Raw genomic sequence first — 13945 nt, 5'->3', positions numbered from 1 at the left:
CTGTGCACCTCATCCGCTTCTAATGGATCTAACTGACCACTGATCAAGACAGACATAAAGACAAAACAAAAACAAAGGCCGCCTAGAGCTTTTCCCTCAGGTCCAACCCAGTAATAAACCCTTATAACACAGTAGCAAGCGACTGCTTTCCAACCATTTGTTTCATTTCTTTAAACCTAAGAATGGTACAAATCAAAAGAAATTAAACTAGACAACAATGATTAAAAATACTGAGCATGTTTGTTGTTATGCAAGAGCAATTGTTCCTAAAAGCCTTCACGATAGAAACAATTGAGAACCCGAAGTATTCTGTATTAGCTATTATCTGATAGATTGACTAGGCCTCTGCCTAATTACTCTGTTAAAATCTGTACATTTTCTTTCCTATTTGAAGATTCCATTTCCTCAGCAGCTCTATCCAAACTCTGTTCCTGACTCACTGGAACAACTTGGGTCAGCATCTTTCAAACCCTTTTACCTCTTCAGGTTTTAAAGAGAAAATAACAGTTTCCCGACTGCTCCAGACTCGCAGGCTCTATTTCCAAGTATTTATTTATAACTTCTGTTCTGACGGGACTCTCCGCAAATAATGAATTCATCAGCTGTCAGGTCCCACATAAAACCACGCCTGCATCCTCTCCTCTTTTCTGCTCCCGTTCTATTTAAATGATCAGGTGTCACTCCCAGAGAAGAACTTAGTAAGTGATATAGAAATTTAGCTTGTGATTTTGGGGGGGGGGGGGGGGTGGTGGGGGTGGCTGACACGGCTTCGCCCCCTGACACTGACCTGAACCGCAGACGTGCCTGGCAGGTCCTTAAATCACCCAGGGGCCGCTGTGTTCTCATGAGGACACGGTCCACAAAAGAAACCAGAGACACGCTCTCTGACAGGCGCATGGGCCTGTCTATTCTGGGAAGCCGGAAGGGCCAGGAGGGGTCTCTCCATGCACATGTGTGCATGCAAATAGAGAATCAACAGTGTGTGAATGTGCAGATTAGCTGCTTCATGCGAGGTCAGGGTCAAACGTCACCTGTCCTGTAAGTCACACTGAACACAGACGCCAGAGAAGGAATGAAGCTGCCTTTTTGTTTAGCTAGTGGATGTGTGATCATGGGAGTTGTTTCAAGCCGAGTGCACAGCATTTGTAGTGCGGCTCCATGGACTGTGAAGAGGATTAGTTTGTAGTGTATCTATATTTCATACCTGAGGGTCACTGGCGAAAAACGTTACTGTCTCCCAGTTTGACTCATGCTTTGGCTCGTGACCAAGCTCACAGCCGCTGTATCCGTGTGGCCATCGTGTACGTAAACTACATTCAGTATTCTGCTGAAACGTAGCCCCCCCACACCCCCCAACCCGGTTAGCTTTGCCTTTGAACTCGTGTCTGATGACAGACCGGCCTCCGCTGCAGGTGCTGGAATTCTTCAAGTGACGACTAGGGGGTTCACTAGTAGCGACTGGAAAGTGAGACACACACGTGTACTCTGCACAAGGGCACACTCACAGGCTTGTGTTTATAGGCTCTGTATGTATTTTGATTTTATGGTGGAACGGTGCAAAGACATTTATTCGGACGTGTCCGGTCATCAAATACACATTTAGTCTGTGTGTAGTTATGTACACTAGGTTTTTATTTGACTCTTACATACTTGCCGACATTTAGACCCTGTGGTTAGAATGTTCAACTGCAGAGGCACTACTAGGAGTAGATTAATAAAGCATCTCAAATACCTGGGTGAAAAATTGTAAAAATGCAAGCTCGTGGAAAAAGAACTTGAAATAGCGGCAATAATGTGTCAGAATAACACAGAGCACCCCCTAAAAGAAAAGAAAAATCCAGATTTACTCAATAAAAGAAAGATGACATTAAAATGAATGACTGTAATACTTTTCTGGCGCATATTAACTGTCCCTGCAGGGCGTTTTGGAACCATCCATAGATAAGTGTTATAAAATATGCACACTCGTGAGATGTGGGGAAATGGCTGAGTGTGAGGCTTTACTGTGAAATGCTGGCGTGCGTTAACGCAGCTCCCCTGAAACCGTCAGCCGGCCTCGAGGTCTTCGATAACCCCCCCACCCCGCTCGGCGTGAAGCGGCCTCTTCATCATCCGTGTGGGGATGAAGGGGTTAATGTGGCGGGTTAATTGAGTCCAGTGTGTTTGTTTTTGACAGGCTTCGATGCAGATCTAATGAGTATTGATTTTGTAGTTCCAACACTGATACGTCCCAAGCCTCGTCGCCTCAAAAGGAATGCAGAGGGTTTGACTGGCCACTGAAGGTTATTGGTCATATTGTATTTAAAATATAAAAGATTGTCCTTGTTGTTATTGTCATTAGCATTAAAACAAGGTGGATACAGCAATATTACTCTGGGTTACGGCTCACTGTGCAGATCATTGTCCAGAGATTGGGCAATGATTGGGATTCAGGGGTTGACTGACCAGAACAGAGTGGTTATACAGTCCATTTCCCCCTGGGGCTAATTAGCAGGTCAGCTGCAGCATAAAGACGCCTCCGCTGAGCTGCTGGGGGGCAGATAGGAGACTGGGAGATCACGGGCGAACGCAGCCACGGAATCGTTTTCTGTGTCATCGAGCTGCCACTAAACCCCGACCTTTCCGCCAGTCACAGAGGAGCGGCTGCGTTTATGAGCGACGCGGCCTCGGAGGCGCGGCTTTTGTTCTGACCTTGATGATATTTGGAGACCGCACACGCGGCCAGACGGCTTTTACTTACTCTCGAGTGCCGACTAAAGGTCGTTTCTTTGGGGAGCCCTCCATAGAAAGTTTCATATTCTCGCCGCCGCCTCGGCGTCCCACGTGAGCAGTTTCTGAACGAATAAAAAGGAGCGATGGGATTCAGACGGAGACGAGAGGAGCTTCTGCGATAGCCACAGGGAACGCTGGAGAGGGCTTCACCATATGGCAATAAATTGTAATTTAAGGCACATTAAAAGTTAGAAGTGTGTGTTTTTCCCCCTAAAGAAAGATTTTTTTTTATTGTAGGTAAAGCGGAATCTTCCTTTGGTTAATGCTGCAGCTGTCGAGGCTTTATTTGTGTCAGTAGGATCTTTTGTTGTTCAGACGTCGGACTCGTCTATGTGTCGAAGCGCCACCCACGTGATGGATCAGCGGCGGTTTTCGGCCTCTGGACGAGGCTCCGCTCCGGAGCCAACGCAGACAGGGCATCGTTAGCATTCAGGCAGTGAACGGACGGCGCGCCTCCGTGCATGCCGAGCGACCCAGGTCTCCTTTCCCACTCCGCGTCCTCCTCCGCCCCTAAGTTTATTACCTGCCAAATGAACTTCAGCCACGGCACACGCAAGTCGGCTCGCCACCATCGGCGCTCCTCTTTCTCTTTTGTGCTCCGACACTCTTATGAATTATGACACGATGTGGAATGCACTGCAGCTCGCTCAGCGCTGGAACTGTTCCTTTAGCAGCGAGATGAGAGTAAGTTACAGAGCAGAAGGGAGGCTGGAAAGGGCCAATAATGAAAGCTTGGGTTGAGCACCATCAGGCTGTTTTATCACTTCGTAGCAAAGAGTGTAATAACATTAGCAAACCTCTCTCTACTGTACATTCCCTCAGCTCTGTCTTTTAAAGCGTGGTGAATAATTTACTATATGTTGAGAAAAAGGCTATTTAAAAGGCTTTATAAGTGCAGGGAACCAGTCGTTTAGCCCGTGGCACGGCATGCGGAGTGACTATTGATTATATGTCTTTCAATCTGTAGATCCTCTTTTCCCACCAGGCATCTGCCTGGCGCGCTGCTTTTTCACTTAAGCGGATGTGCATATTTTGCTTGTCTTCATCTCCTTTCTGTCCCTCCAGGGATTCATAATGCCTCCCGTTGCATAACAGAAGTGTCTCCATTCACAGTGCCGCTGCTCCAGGAATAAACATATGCTTAGATGTTTGCAGTTTTCCCTCTTAGGCACTTGTTAAGCATTGGTTCCGTCCCTCTGGAAAGCCATCTCGCGGCACAAGCGGTGAGCGGACGCGGCGCATCGCAGCGAGGTTTCGCGCGCCGCCCCCGTGTTGGGTTTGGGCCCCGGCCACCTCACCCGCCGGCGGACGCAGTCACATTCATGGTCGTTTGCAGAGTGGGAGGCTGAGCCTCGGTGACGTTCAGGTGAAATGTTCTGGCCCGCGTGCTTGTGGCAGCCGCGGCAGGTCAGGCGCCGGTGGACCCGCGATACGGCGCCACACGCCCACTCTGCTTTGTCCCAGCGAGACGAAGCGAGACGACAGGCCGTCCAACTCACGCACGCTCACACAGAGACAGCGAACGCACCGCGCTGTTTCTGCCCAGGGTCAGAGAGTGTGACCCGGCAGATAAAACCGCGGCGGCGCACTCCAGACACCCGCGTGCTTTGTTCGAACTCCCGAGGCCGCTTTTCACCTCGTTTTAAGCCGGCAAATTGTCAAACACTGGAAATATATTTGCGACAACGTGTTTTGCTCCTCTGGCAATTTCAAACGCAGGCAGACAAGGTCACGCTGGTTCATCCCTCAAAGTCCCCGTTCCCATTAGGAAAAACAAATTATGCCGCAGCTTGTTGACGTTGATAGCGGAGGTTATTGTTTTTGTTGGCGGCTCCTGAAACAGGGACACGGATGAAGAAGGTCCACTGAGCGTATGGATGCCTCCGCCGGGGGACCTGACCCCGCGCATGTCCATTTAGCCGATTGCCTTCCGCGGTGACAGGGTCCCGGGCTCAATAATGATGCTGCGAGGGCCAGAGAATGTGCTGAGTGCAACACTCCGGCTCTTTCTTCCACTACAGCAACAATGCGGTGCATTAGAGGCGTTCTATTTCCCGGTGCTCTCTGCTCCAGGACCTGCGCGGGGAACAGGTTGAGTGGCCGACCTGTCTGCTACACGAGGATCTGGCCGTGCCTTACCTCCGCTGAGCCAGCACACTCATTAAACCCTTCAACTAGTGGAACTCGATGGGAGACCGTCCAACCGGCTGCCCACCTCTGAGGATTTTCAGCATCACTGCGCTGGCAGAGCGGAGGGAGATATTTATACGAGCCAAACGTGCGCCTCCGCGGGGGAAGGCGCTTTATGTGGAGGAAAACAGGAAGTCATAAAAAACACGTAGAGAAAGTGTTTGTTTTTTTTCAATGCCTGGACATTTTACTGTACACAAACGCCTCGTAAGATGCCTTCATGGGCACCTTTTGATGTCAACAGCGAGCGGCAGTAGTCACAGCTAATTAGCACATCGTGTGAGAAATGTCTCCCTCTGTTATCGGTTCCGTTTATGTATTTGTACTTCATGGTCCTCGTTAGAGTCTCCGTTGTTGTTGGGTTTTCTTTTTTCGTTTGTTTATGGTCATTTGAGGTTCTTCGCTTCTGAGCCCAACGGCAAAAAGCAGTGAGACACAGCAGCCTCCTCCCCTGCACCCAATCCATATCCGCTGCAGGAAGAAGTAAAGGAGCTTTTATCTCCCGTGGCAGCGTTTGTGTGTCTGGACCCAGTCGTTGGTCTTCTGGGCTCCCATTTTCTCCGTCTCCGTCCACGCTCCCACTCTCCCTGACTGCACATGACAAGTAGGCCGCGATCACGGGACGAGCCTCGGTGCCGGAGAATTAGTTTGGGGTATCTAGCGGTTTCCCCTGCCATTGTCCTCACCTTCATCCTTTGTGAGACCTTCTCCTCTGAGGAAGCGACTGCTGTCAGGTGTGAAAGCGCGTGGACGTGTCAGCGCAGACAGCCGGGATAGCTCTGGACAGGCAGAGAAAGGCTGCTCTGTCTTTAATCCTTCCTGGCTGCATTGATTTAGAGTCACTTTGCAGTGAATAGGTCCTTTCAGCTGTTCTCCGGAGTGAGCGGGAGGAAGGGAGACGTGGCACGTCCTGCATGGCTGATATGTGCATCACTTGAAAAAGTCTAAACAGGGTAAAATACGCCTCCGCCAAGGCCTTGGACCAGAACCACCACCACAGCTGCGCCGTTCTGGACGCGTGACTGAGCGTGTGATGGACACTTGAAACATTTTTCTGCACTGAACTGAAACGACTTCTTTTAGTGCCGCACGTTTAAGAGTATCTAAGAAGACGCTGACAGTCAGTGGGGACGTGTAGACTTCACTGAACTCCAGGAAACGCTCAGTCGTCTCGGAATGAAAGTGAACGAGTTCGCAGGAAATGACACGTCGGGTTGAGTGCCGCTCGTTGGATGATCTCTCTCCGTATTGTGCGACTTGAACAGATACAGCTTTTTTAATCTTACGCTCCAATCTTCTGTCTCAACCCTTTGTGTTTATTCTTAGTCTTAAAGGCCTGTTTCCCTTCAGCTGCCATCGCAGACCCTGTAAATAATTTACTTGTTATACAACTCAGCTGTGCACTAACCGCTGGGGGAATGAATAGGATGCCCCTAGGAAGCCCGGGGAGACGAGAGTGGGGAGTTTTACTGGAAAGCTGTATATTGCCGGCAGCTTAGCTTGTCTACAATGGAGATAAATATTGTGTGAAGGGAGGTAGTGGAGCACATGGGTCTCATAATGCAGGGGCCAGGGATTCATTTCCTTCTCTGATTCTCTGACTAATGGCGAGGTTCCTCTCACTCCAGCAGCGACACCTGCCTCTAGTGGACGCATTTGGGCAATTCTTTACACGTTTCACTTAAGAAAAACAACCTGCAGTAATGGAGACGAAGAGCAGTCAACGCAGAACTTGGAGTTTTCTATTTTATAGTGTGAGAAAACAATTCTTAAAAAGGGAATTGCACAGTGAGGAAGTGTTGGGGGGGGGCTACAGAAAGTTTTCACGCTATGGATGCAGCTTGGTGCACTTTATTGGAAACAGCACCATTTGACTTCATTTGCAGAGTTTTCTGAGACTTGACAAGTACCTATAAAATTCTTTTGGATTCAAGATGGGAAAGACAGTCAAGCCAGAATAGCATCATACACCATCGTTACCAAAGCATTATGAAGTGCTCTAAATCAACTAGAAGGGATCTTAGGACTGGGTTTGCCTTAAAGGAGGCACACAGTAGATGATGGAACCCTTGCTATTGATGGACAGATCCCCCTGCATCCGTTTAGCAGTGTCTGCATGGTTTGTACTTCACTTCAATCCAACAGCCTTTAGTAGCTCATTTTGATCAGAGACCCCTTTGCTACTATTGACAGGACAATTCTTAAAAATGGTCTTATTCAGCATATCCGCCACCGGGCGCTGCTATTGAACTTGAATTAGTGGAAAACGGGCTCGGACGACCTTCTTGGGGAACAAATGACGCTGTATTGTTTTATTCAGGCTCGTCAAACACGGGGACGAGGTGGGTCTGAGGATGCATAAAGCGATAATGGGGAAATAATGACATTCTTCTCCAGGGCTTGTGCATTGTTGGCCTCAGTGCCGTGACCATGCATGATACAATAGGTAAAAGTGCTCACTTCTCAGCAGCAAGCGTCTCTACTACTTGGAGTGGCTCTTTTTTACCGGCAGCGTAGCCCCAAGAGGAGCTCTTCCTCCAAATAGCATTGCTGTACTTTTAGTCGTTTTAGTTTGTTGTGCTCTAAGTCTGCTTCCCTCTCGGAGCAGGTGGAATCACATGGCGAGAAATGATATATACTCTTTCATTGGAGGTGAATCTCCTCCCTCTCTTTGTTTCAGTGCAAAATCAATGCTGGTGAAGCCGGACGATGCTGATGTTTTGTAAGACAAGGCTTTTTTTCTACCCCAATAAAAAGATGGAGTCATGGTAAAGGGCAGGTGGGGGGGGGGGGGAGAAGTGATAAAGTGACTCTTTTGTCACGCGATGCAGCCAGGTTGGCATTTTCTCCAATTGTATGGTTTATTGTGCTGCAGTGGTAGAAGCACTTTCTAATTGCTTAAGCAAAAGGTTAGTTTCCACCAGCGGAAGGCAGACGTCCGCAGGAGATTTCTTCCTTCTCCGCACCAGACGGACTCTTTGTCAAACCATTATTAACGCCCACCTGTCTGTAAAAGCTGGTGGTAGCGTGACGGATGAATCTTTAACACATGCTTCCGGTGCGTGCGCTCATCGCTCCCCCGTCCAACGTTCTTGTCCACGGCGCCGTTGAGCTCCTGCGACGACACGATGAGAATCCATTCACACGTGCAAACCGCCGACCCTTTACTCACTGCTTTGGTTAAAGCATCAGCCTCTATGTTCTTTCTTCTTCTATCTCTCCAAGATCAGTCTGACGTTGGTGTCCAATCTCTGTGGCTTTAATACTTTCGGCCCTTCCCTCAAACACCTTGTGATTGACGTCTTTCACCTCGACTTCCTGTGTGGAAAGTTGGATCACAGCTGCCTCACACGGCATCATTGCAATTATTTTCACCCTGGGCTTGTTACAACCCCGTAGTAGGTGGACTCATGTCTCGATGCTCCAATTTCCTCCACCAGAAAGTAAATGTAGCTCTGTGCTCCTATGCTCTCTGCTGTTGTCACTTCTTCCGCAAATGCCGTTTAGACAGCAGACTCCATTCTCTCAAAATATTGCTTAATACATGTGAAAAGGTCACACATCCTCTCAGCTTGCTCATTAAAATAAAAAAGGACTTCCCATCATGCACCGTTACACTCCACACTCCCAGAAACCCTTCCTCCAGCCGACAGTAGGCTCAGCTCATTCAGTTTCTGTTTTCTGTTCTGCGAGATGCTTTTTTTCATTATCACGGCTAAAATCTATTTTCCCATCAGCCTCAAACATGACAGGAGCCTTCAAAGTGATAAATAACGGTGAAGCATGTCTTTGCTGTGTGCGCGGAGGGGAACAAGACATGACTGAATATCCACAGAACAAAATAGCTGCAGTATGTTGCTTTGACAGTAACTAAGCCAGAAATACAGATTTGGAAAATCTAAAAGAGCCCATCACCTTCATGAAGCTTCCTAAAGCTGAAATAGTTGTGGACTTGACAGGCTGTCATTGCGTTTCCCTACTTGCTGTGCCCTTTAAAGTTGCACTTATAATTCAAGGTGACATTGAAAAAGGGAGTGAAAGCTCCGAGCTTCCATGCTCTTATTTTCTATAATGTGTCCAGTCAGACTCCAGAGAGCAACATCTCGTTTAATGATCCACCGCTGTGATGTAATAACCTATAGCGAGGCCCCCTTCTGCGAACGCTTACCCTCTGGTATCCGAGGATTCCTCGACGCTCACCGCCAGATGGGATATCATAGCACCACTGTCCCGCAATTAAGCGAAGATAAGGAGCTCAGCAGAGGGAGCCGAGGTCAAGCCTGGTGACACACGCCAAGGTCAGATCAAACGGATGGCGCGGGGCTTAGGGAGGTATTTCCTGCCACGCAGACACAAAGGGGCTGATGACAATGTGCTGTAGTAGTAGTAGTAGTAGTAGTACGGGTAATGGAATCAGGCCAGAGATTAGGCCGTTAGACAGATTGAATGGGGGCTGGGTGGTTTCATAGTCACTTAAGAGAGCGACACACTTGGACGAGCTCCCTGCACTGGGCATTAAACACAATTAAGGCACCGTATCCCCCCTTTCTCCCCACCTGGAGTCTTAAACCTCCCGGTGCTCCCCCCTTACTGGCTGTAAATCCACTCTATCTATCTGGCCTCTTAAACTTACTATTTCCCTCCCGCTCCCTCAGACCTTTTTTCATTCGCCCGTATAATCTGGCCTTCGGAGGAGCCTCGGCTGTGAGTCCACGCACTGTATTAGCCACTCCGCGTAAGCATGCGACCTTTACCAGCAGTTTCAATTGACGTTTTCATTCTCTCCTCTTTAATCGGGGGCGGACACGGGGGCCGGCGGGTGCCTCTGAGCAAATACAGTCGCCCCTGAATTATTTAGACAAGGGATGATTGAAAGTCCTCGGACGAGGCTCTGCGCCTCTCCGTGTCCGTCTCACTGTTTCTCGCAGGGGTGGCCGTACTCAGACCACTCACTCACTCTGGGGGATAAACTCGATGTGACTTTCCTTGTGATTCGTCTAAAAGAAGCGTCCTTCCCTCAAAGACTGATGGACAGGTTCCTGCCTTTAACCTTGATAGCCGCAGCAAATACTTTGTGAGGCTTCAGTCATTTATGAAATACTGTAAAATCACGGGCAGTGCAGTCAATCATCGCTGGAATCTGAGCACATTCACACACACAGGCCTGATTCCTCACATTTAATTGGATCTTGTTCTTTTTTGGGGAAGACGAAATACTGCACATACTTAAAAAACAATCCCGGGGGGGTTGCCAGATCCTGCCGGACTCATTAGATCCGCACTTTTTGTCACCACCTCGTGAGGCTCGCATTTGAAACCTCAAGGTTCCTCTTAAAACATCATCACCTCACACGCGGCCTGTTTGAGTTCGGTGGGCTTCTCACGTGCATTAGGCCTCTTTGTTTGCCCGCACTGTCACATAGACGAGGAGCAGACATGTGCCATTAGTCGCACTGAGCCACATCTGTTTGTTAGACGTGTTGAGAGTGCAGCACCTGACAGGTTTATTATCACTTGTGCTTTTTGTCAGGTACATTTCTCACCTTAGCAAAATTAGCCTCGTGTGCGTGTATGAATTATTTAATTGTGAGAAAAAAGGAAGCAAGGGTTTATTTTATGTCTACACTACTGTGCATGTTCCAGGCTCCTGTAGCCCTGGTGTGCTACCGTGCATGAGCAGATGCCCCGGTGAGCGTTTGTTTGCATGCACAGCAGGTTTCTTGTACATATTGCTGACAGGCATTAAAGTGTTCTGGAGCAGCAACGCTGGGATGAGGAGGAGAGAGGGGAGCGGCGTGAAGTGATGGGGAGGAAAGGCAGTGGTGCGATGATTTACCATGTTGTTGTTCCATATTTCACCTCATTTGGGATTTTTGGTTTGATTCAAGGCAAGATTGTCCTGAGCGCTTTGGGGAAAAAAGATAGAAAGAATATGCGATCTGTCACTTAGCAACAAGCGTGCATTTTACCATGTTGTAGGGCCTGATGTGTATATTATTGGCTGAGACGCTCCACTCCACCAATCAAAGCACTCCATAAACACTTTATTAATGGACTCACACTGCATTCTTCACACATGCCGGCCGGGGCCCGGCTGCACGGCGGAGCAACCGCGGGGGAACTGCTCCCTCTAGGACGCGTCCAAATCCACTGCAGGTCGTGTGGAAAGTTCACATTTTTTACGAGGCGGCTGCAATTCTTTGTTGTTTGTTCTGGATTTAGCATAATTAGGTCAAACGTGCAGAACCGGCGAGGCGGGCCCGGGTCCAGATTCTGCCTCTAATCTCGTAGAGAGCTATTATTGGCTCATCACAGTTGTAATTGGTGTGAAAGCCTTTTGTTGGGTGCCGCGTGGCTGTGTGGGTACGTCCCCAGGCGGCCTGTTGCGCTTGCTCTTCATTTACAGCTGCCCTCCTGCAGGTCTTATAGCGTGATTGCTATATTCTTCACCACGTCCAGCATTATGAGGAGAAATCTTCCAGGGGAGACCTGGAAAACGAGCTTGTGCCTTAATACTTTATTTATGTGGCTAACTATGAATGTGTGCGTTTCTTTTGCTCACCCTGTCGCCTGTCCTCTCTGTCTCCTTGTAGCTATGCGGCTGTGGGCTGCTCGGCGTGGGCATCTGGCTCTCGGTGTCTCAGGGCAGCTTCGCTACCTTCTCGCCCTCGTTCCCCTCGCTGTCGGCCGCCAACATGGTCATCGCCATCGGCGCCATCGTCATGGTAACGGGCTTCCTCGGCTGCCTGGGTGCCATCAAGGAAAACAAGTGCCTGCTTCTGAGCGTGAGTTGAATCTAAATACCTATATGTAAAACTCCTTTATGAGCGAGGGGCACGCATCACTGTCCCTCCTGCAGCTCCTCGCCCACTCTCGCTCCCCATCTTTAGATATTCCTCTCAGTCCTCATCACTGTGTCTTGTGCAGGCAGCCCTCCCACGTGTGTCTGTGCACCTCTGCTCTACGCTCTAGTCGCAGGCCAGCGTCATCCCGGATGCAGATTTGCATTCGTCCTCCATCCTCAGCCAGACGTAGACAACTGACGCTAGTTCAGTGTGCTCTGTGTCAAACCTCAGGGGTCCGCAGGGAAAAATGACAGCCAAGCAGCGGGAGTCTCCCATTCTGAAAAATTAACACCAAGGCATCTGTGTCACTTCCATGATTGGGTCAGAACCCACTGAAAGAGCTGTCAGTCGAGCGGCTGAAGTATTGTAAATACAAAGCAAAGTGAAGGCACTTTAGCTCGGCAATTAAGATTTCATTATTCACGACAAAGACAACATTGTCTCGTAATTGCGCCGTTGCTTTAGCTCTAAGGTTTAAGTAGTGTTTCCATTCAAGCACAACTTAATTACAGTACAAAAGTTAACCCGATGGACCGAGCTTTGCGTGGAGACATAACAGCTCTCAAACTTTAAATGAGAAGTGCACTCGGAGCACCGGGTACTTAACATCACAAACAGCTCAAAGCTCTTGCATCAGTCAAAAGCCCCACCAAATCCTCAGTGTTCGACATGGCCTCCTTCACCTGCCTAATAGCTGTGAAGCAGAGAGGAAGATGGCGCAGTGGAGGAGGTGTGTGTGTGTGTGTGTGTGTGTGTGTGTGTGTGTGTGTGTGTGTGTGGGGTGGTGACTGCAATGAGGCAAAAACAGTCTTAATGGAAATGGAAAGTTTTTGATGTTCCTCAATGAGCCACTTGCCACATCAGTGTGCGGCGGCGTTTCATGTTTCTGTAATAATTCGGTTCCGTGCGGAGATGCCGGCCACCAGCTGTTCTTCTGTTCCTCTAAAGCCAACCTCCGGGACCTGAGAACGCCAGATCTCCTGCAGCGAGCGGGAGCTGAGCGCCTTCAGTACCCTGACGGATTATCCCAAAAATTACTTTCCGGACAACGCTCCCACGACTAGAGGCGGTCAGAGCCTGGACGGTAAACGCCCTGTGTTTAGTGAGGCCCCTTAAACGTGAGCCGAGGGAAAACCTGCTTGGAGCCGGAGCACCTGATGCCTTGAAAGTCTCAATTGACGCCGAATGAGACACAGGCTATTTGACGCTGTCTGGGCGGAGCCTCTCTCTCAAATGAGCTTGGATTCCATCGGTTTTCCAGAAACGTAGACCTGATTGCCTTCGCCTGTGCTGCGCGCACGGGCCCGGGACGTATCGAGCTGATGGGGAGCGAAGTGGAGGGAGGAGAGCGCCAGATGAGACGCGGCGCCGTGTTAGGAGGCATTAAACCTCCTCCCTCTGCTCTCACATGCTGACAAGCCCTCCAGCGTTTAATTTGTCCCTCTTTTCTCTCCCCCTCCATCACCCCCACCTCCTCATCCTTCATCTGTCTCCTCATGTCTTTTCACATCCCTCGAAATATTTCTGGAGTATGCGTGACGTGTTATATTATGAATGAGAGTTTGGCTATTTAAACTGAAACCGTTTAACACTGACTTCATGTCTTGCATGTAAAGGATATTAATTTAGGTTTTTTTTGTGAAGTCTGTGCCGGACGTCTGAAGCTACAACCATCAGCTTGTTTATCCCCATCTCTCATATGTTGAAATATGTACCACCGGATTCGCTGTAAACACGACTCCCCCTCTGTCTGTCTGACAGTTCTTCATTGTCCTGCTCATCATTCTCCTGGCGGAGCTGATCTTGCTCACCCTCTTCTTCGTGTACTCAGATAAGGTAAGTTCATTTTTGTTTTCCATGTGGCGTCTGAATGCAAAGCTGCGGCAGCTCATTGTTTCTGTTTATGCAGTCCTACGCTCCACTGCTTATCCGCGGCGGGTACACACACCGCCATGGCTGTGAGACGCAGCCTGACAGCTGAGCGAGCGCGCCGGACTAACCACGGCGGCTCAACGCTATAAAAAGCACCAGGGCGATAAACGTATCTGCACCCGCCAGGCATCCGAAGCCGGGCTGTTTTTTCGGGCAGGTGGTTGAATGTCTTCAATCTTCCAGTAGTCAAAGGTTAGACCAGTCCC

The 13945-nt window shown here is 49.2% G+C and overlaps 1 protein-coding gene across 5 annotated transcripts in view; it reads left to right on the top strand.

Annotated features, from left to right (window-relative positions):
* The window catches only part of tspan9a (tetraspanin 9a), a 112237-nt gene that overhangs the window by 85561 nt on the left and 12731 nt on the right, over window positions 1-13945 (top strand). For all 5 annotated transcript variants that reach the window (XM_029153024.3, XM_041071118.2, XM_029153023.3 and 2 more), the window contains 2 exons: window positions 11556-11747; window positions 13569-13643. In XM_029153024.3, the coding sequence (XP_029008857.1) occupies window positions 11556-11747; window positions 13569-13643 (267 nt within the window). The remainder of the gene's footprint in view (window positions 1-11555; window positions 11748-13568; window positions 13644-13945) is intronic.

Source organism: Betta splendens, chromosome 6 (assembly GCF_900634795.4).
Source record: "Betta splendens chromosome 6, fBetSpl5.4, whole genome shotgun sequence".
Taxonomy (NCBI): Eukaryota; Metazoa; Chordata; class Actinopteri; order Anabantiformes; family Osphronemidae; genus Betta; species Betta splendens.
Note: the sequence above shows the minus strand (reverse complement) of the source record. Positions and strands in the feature narration are given on the sequence as shown.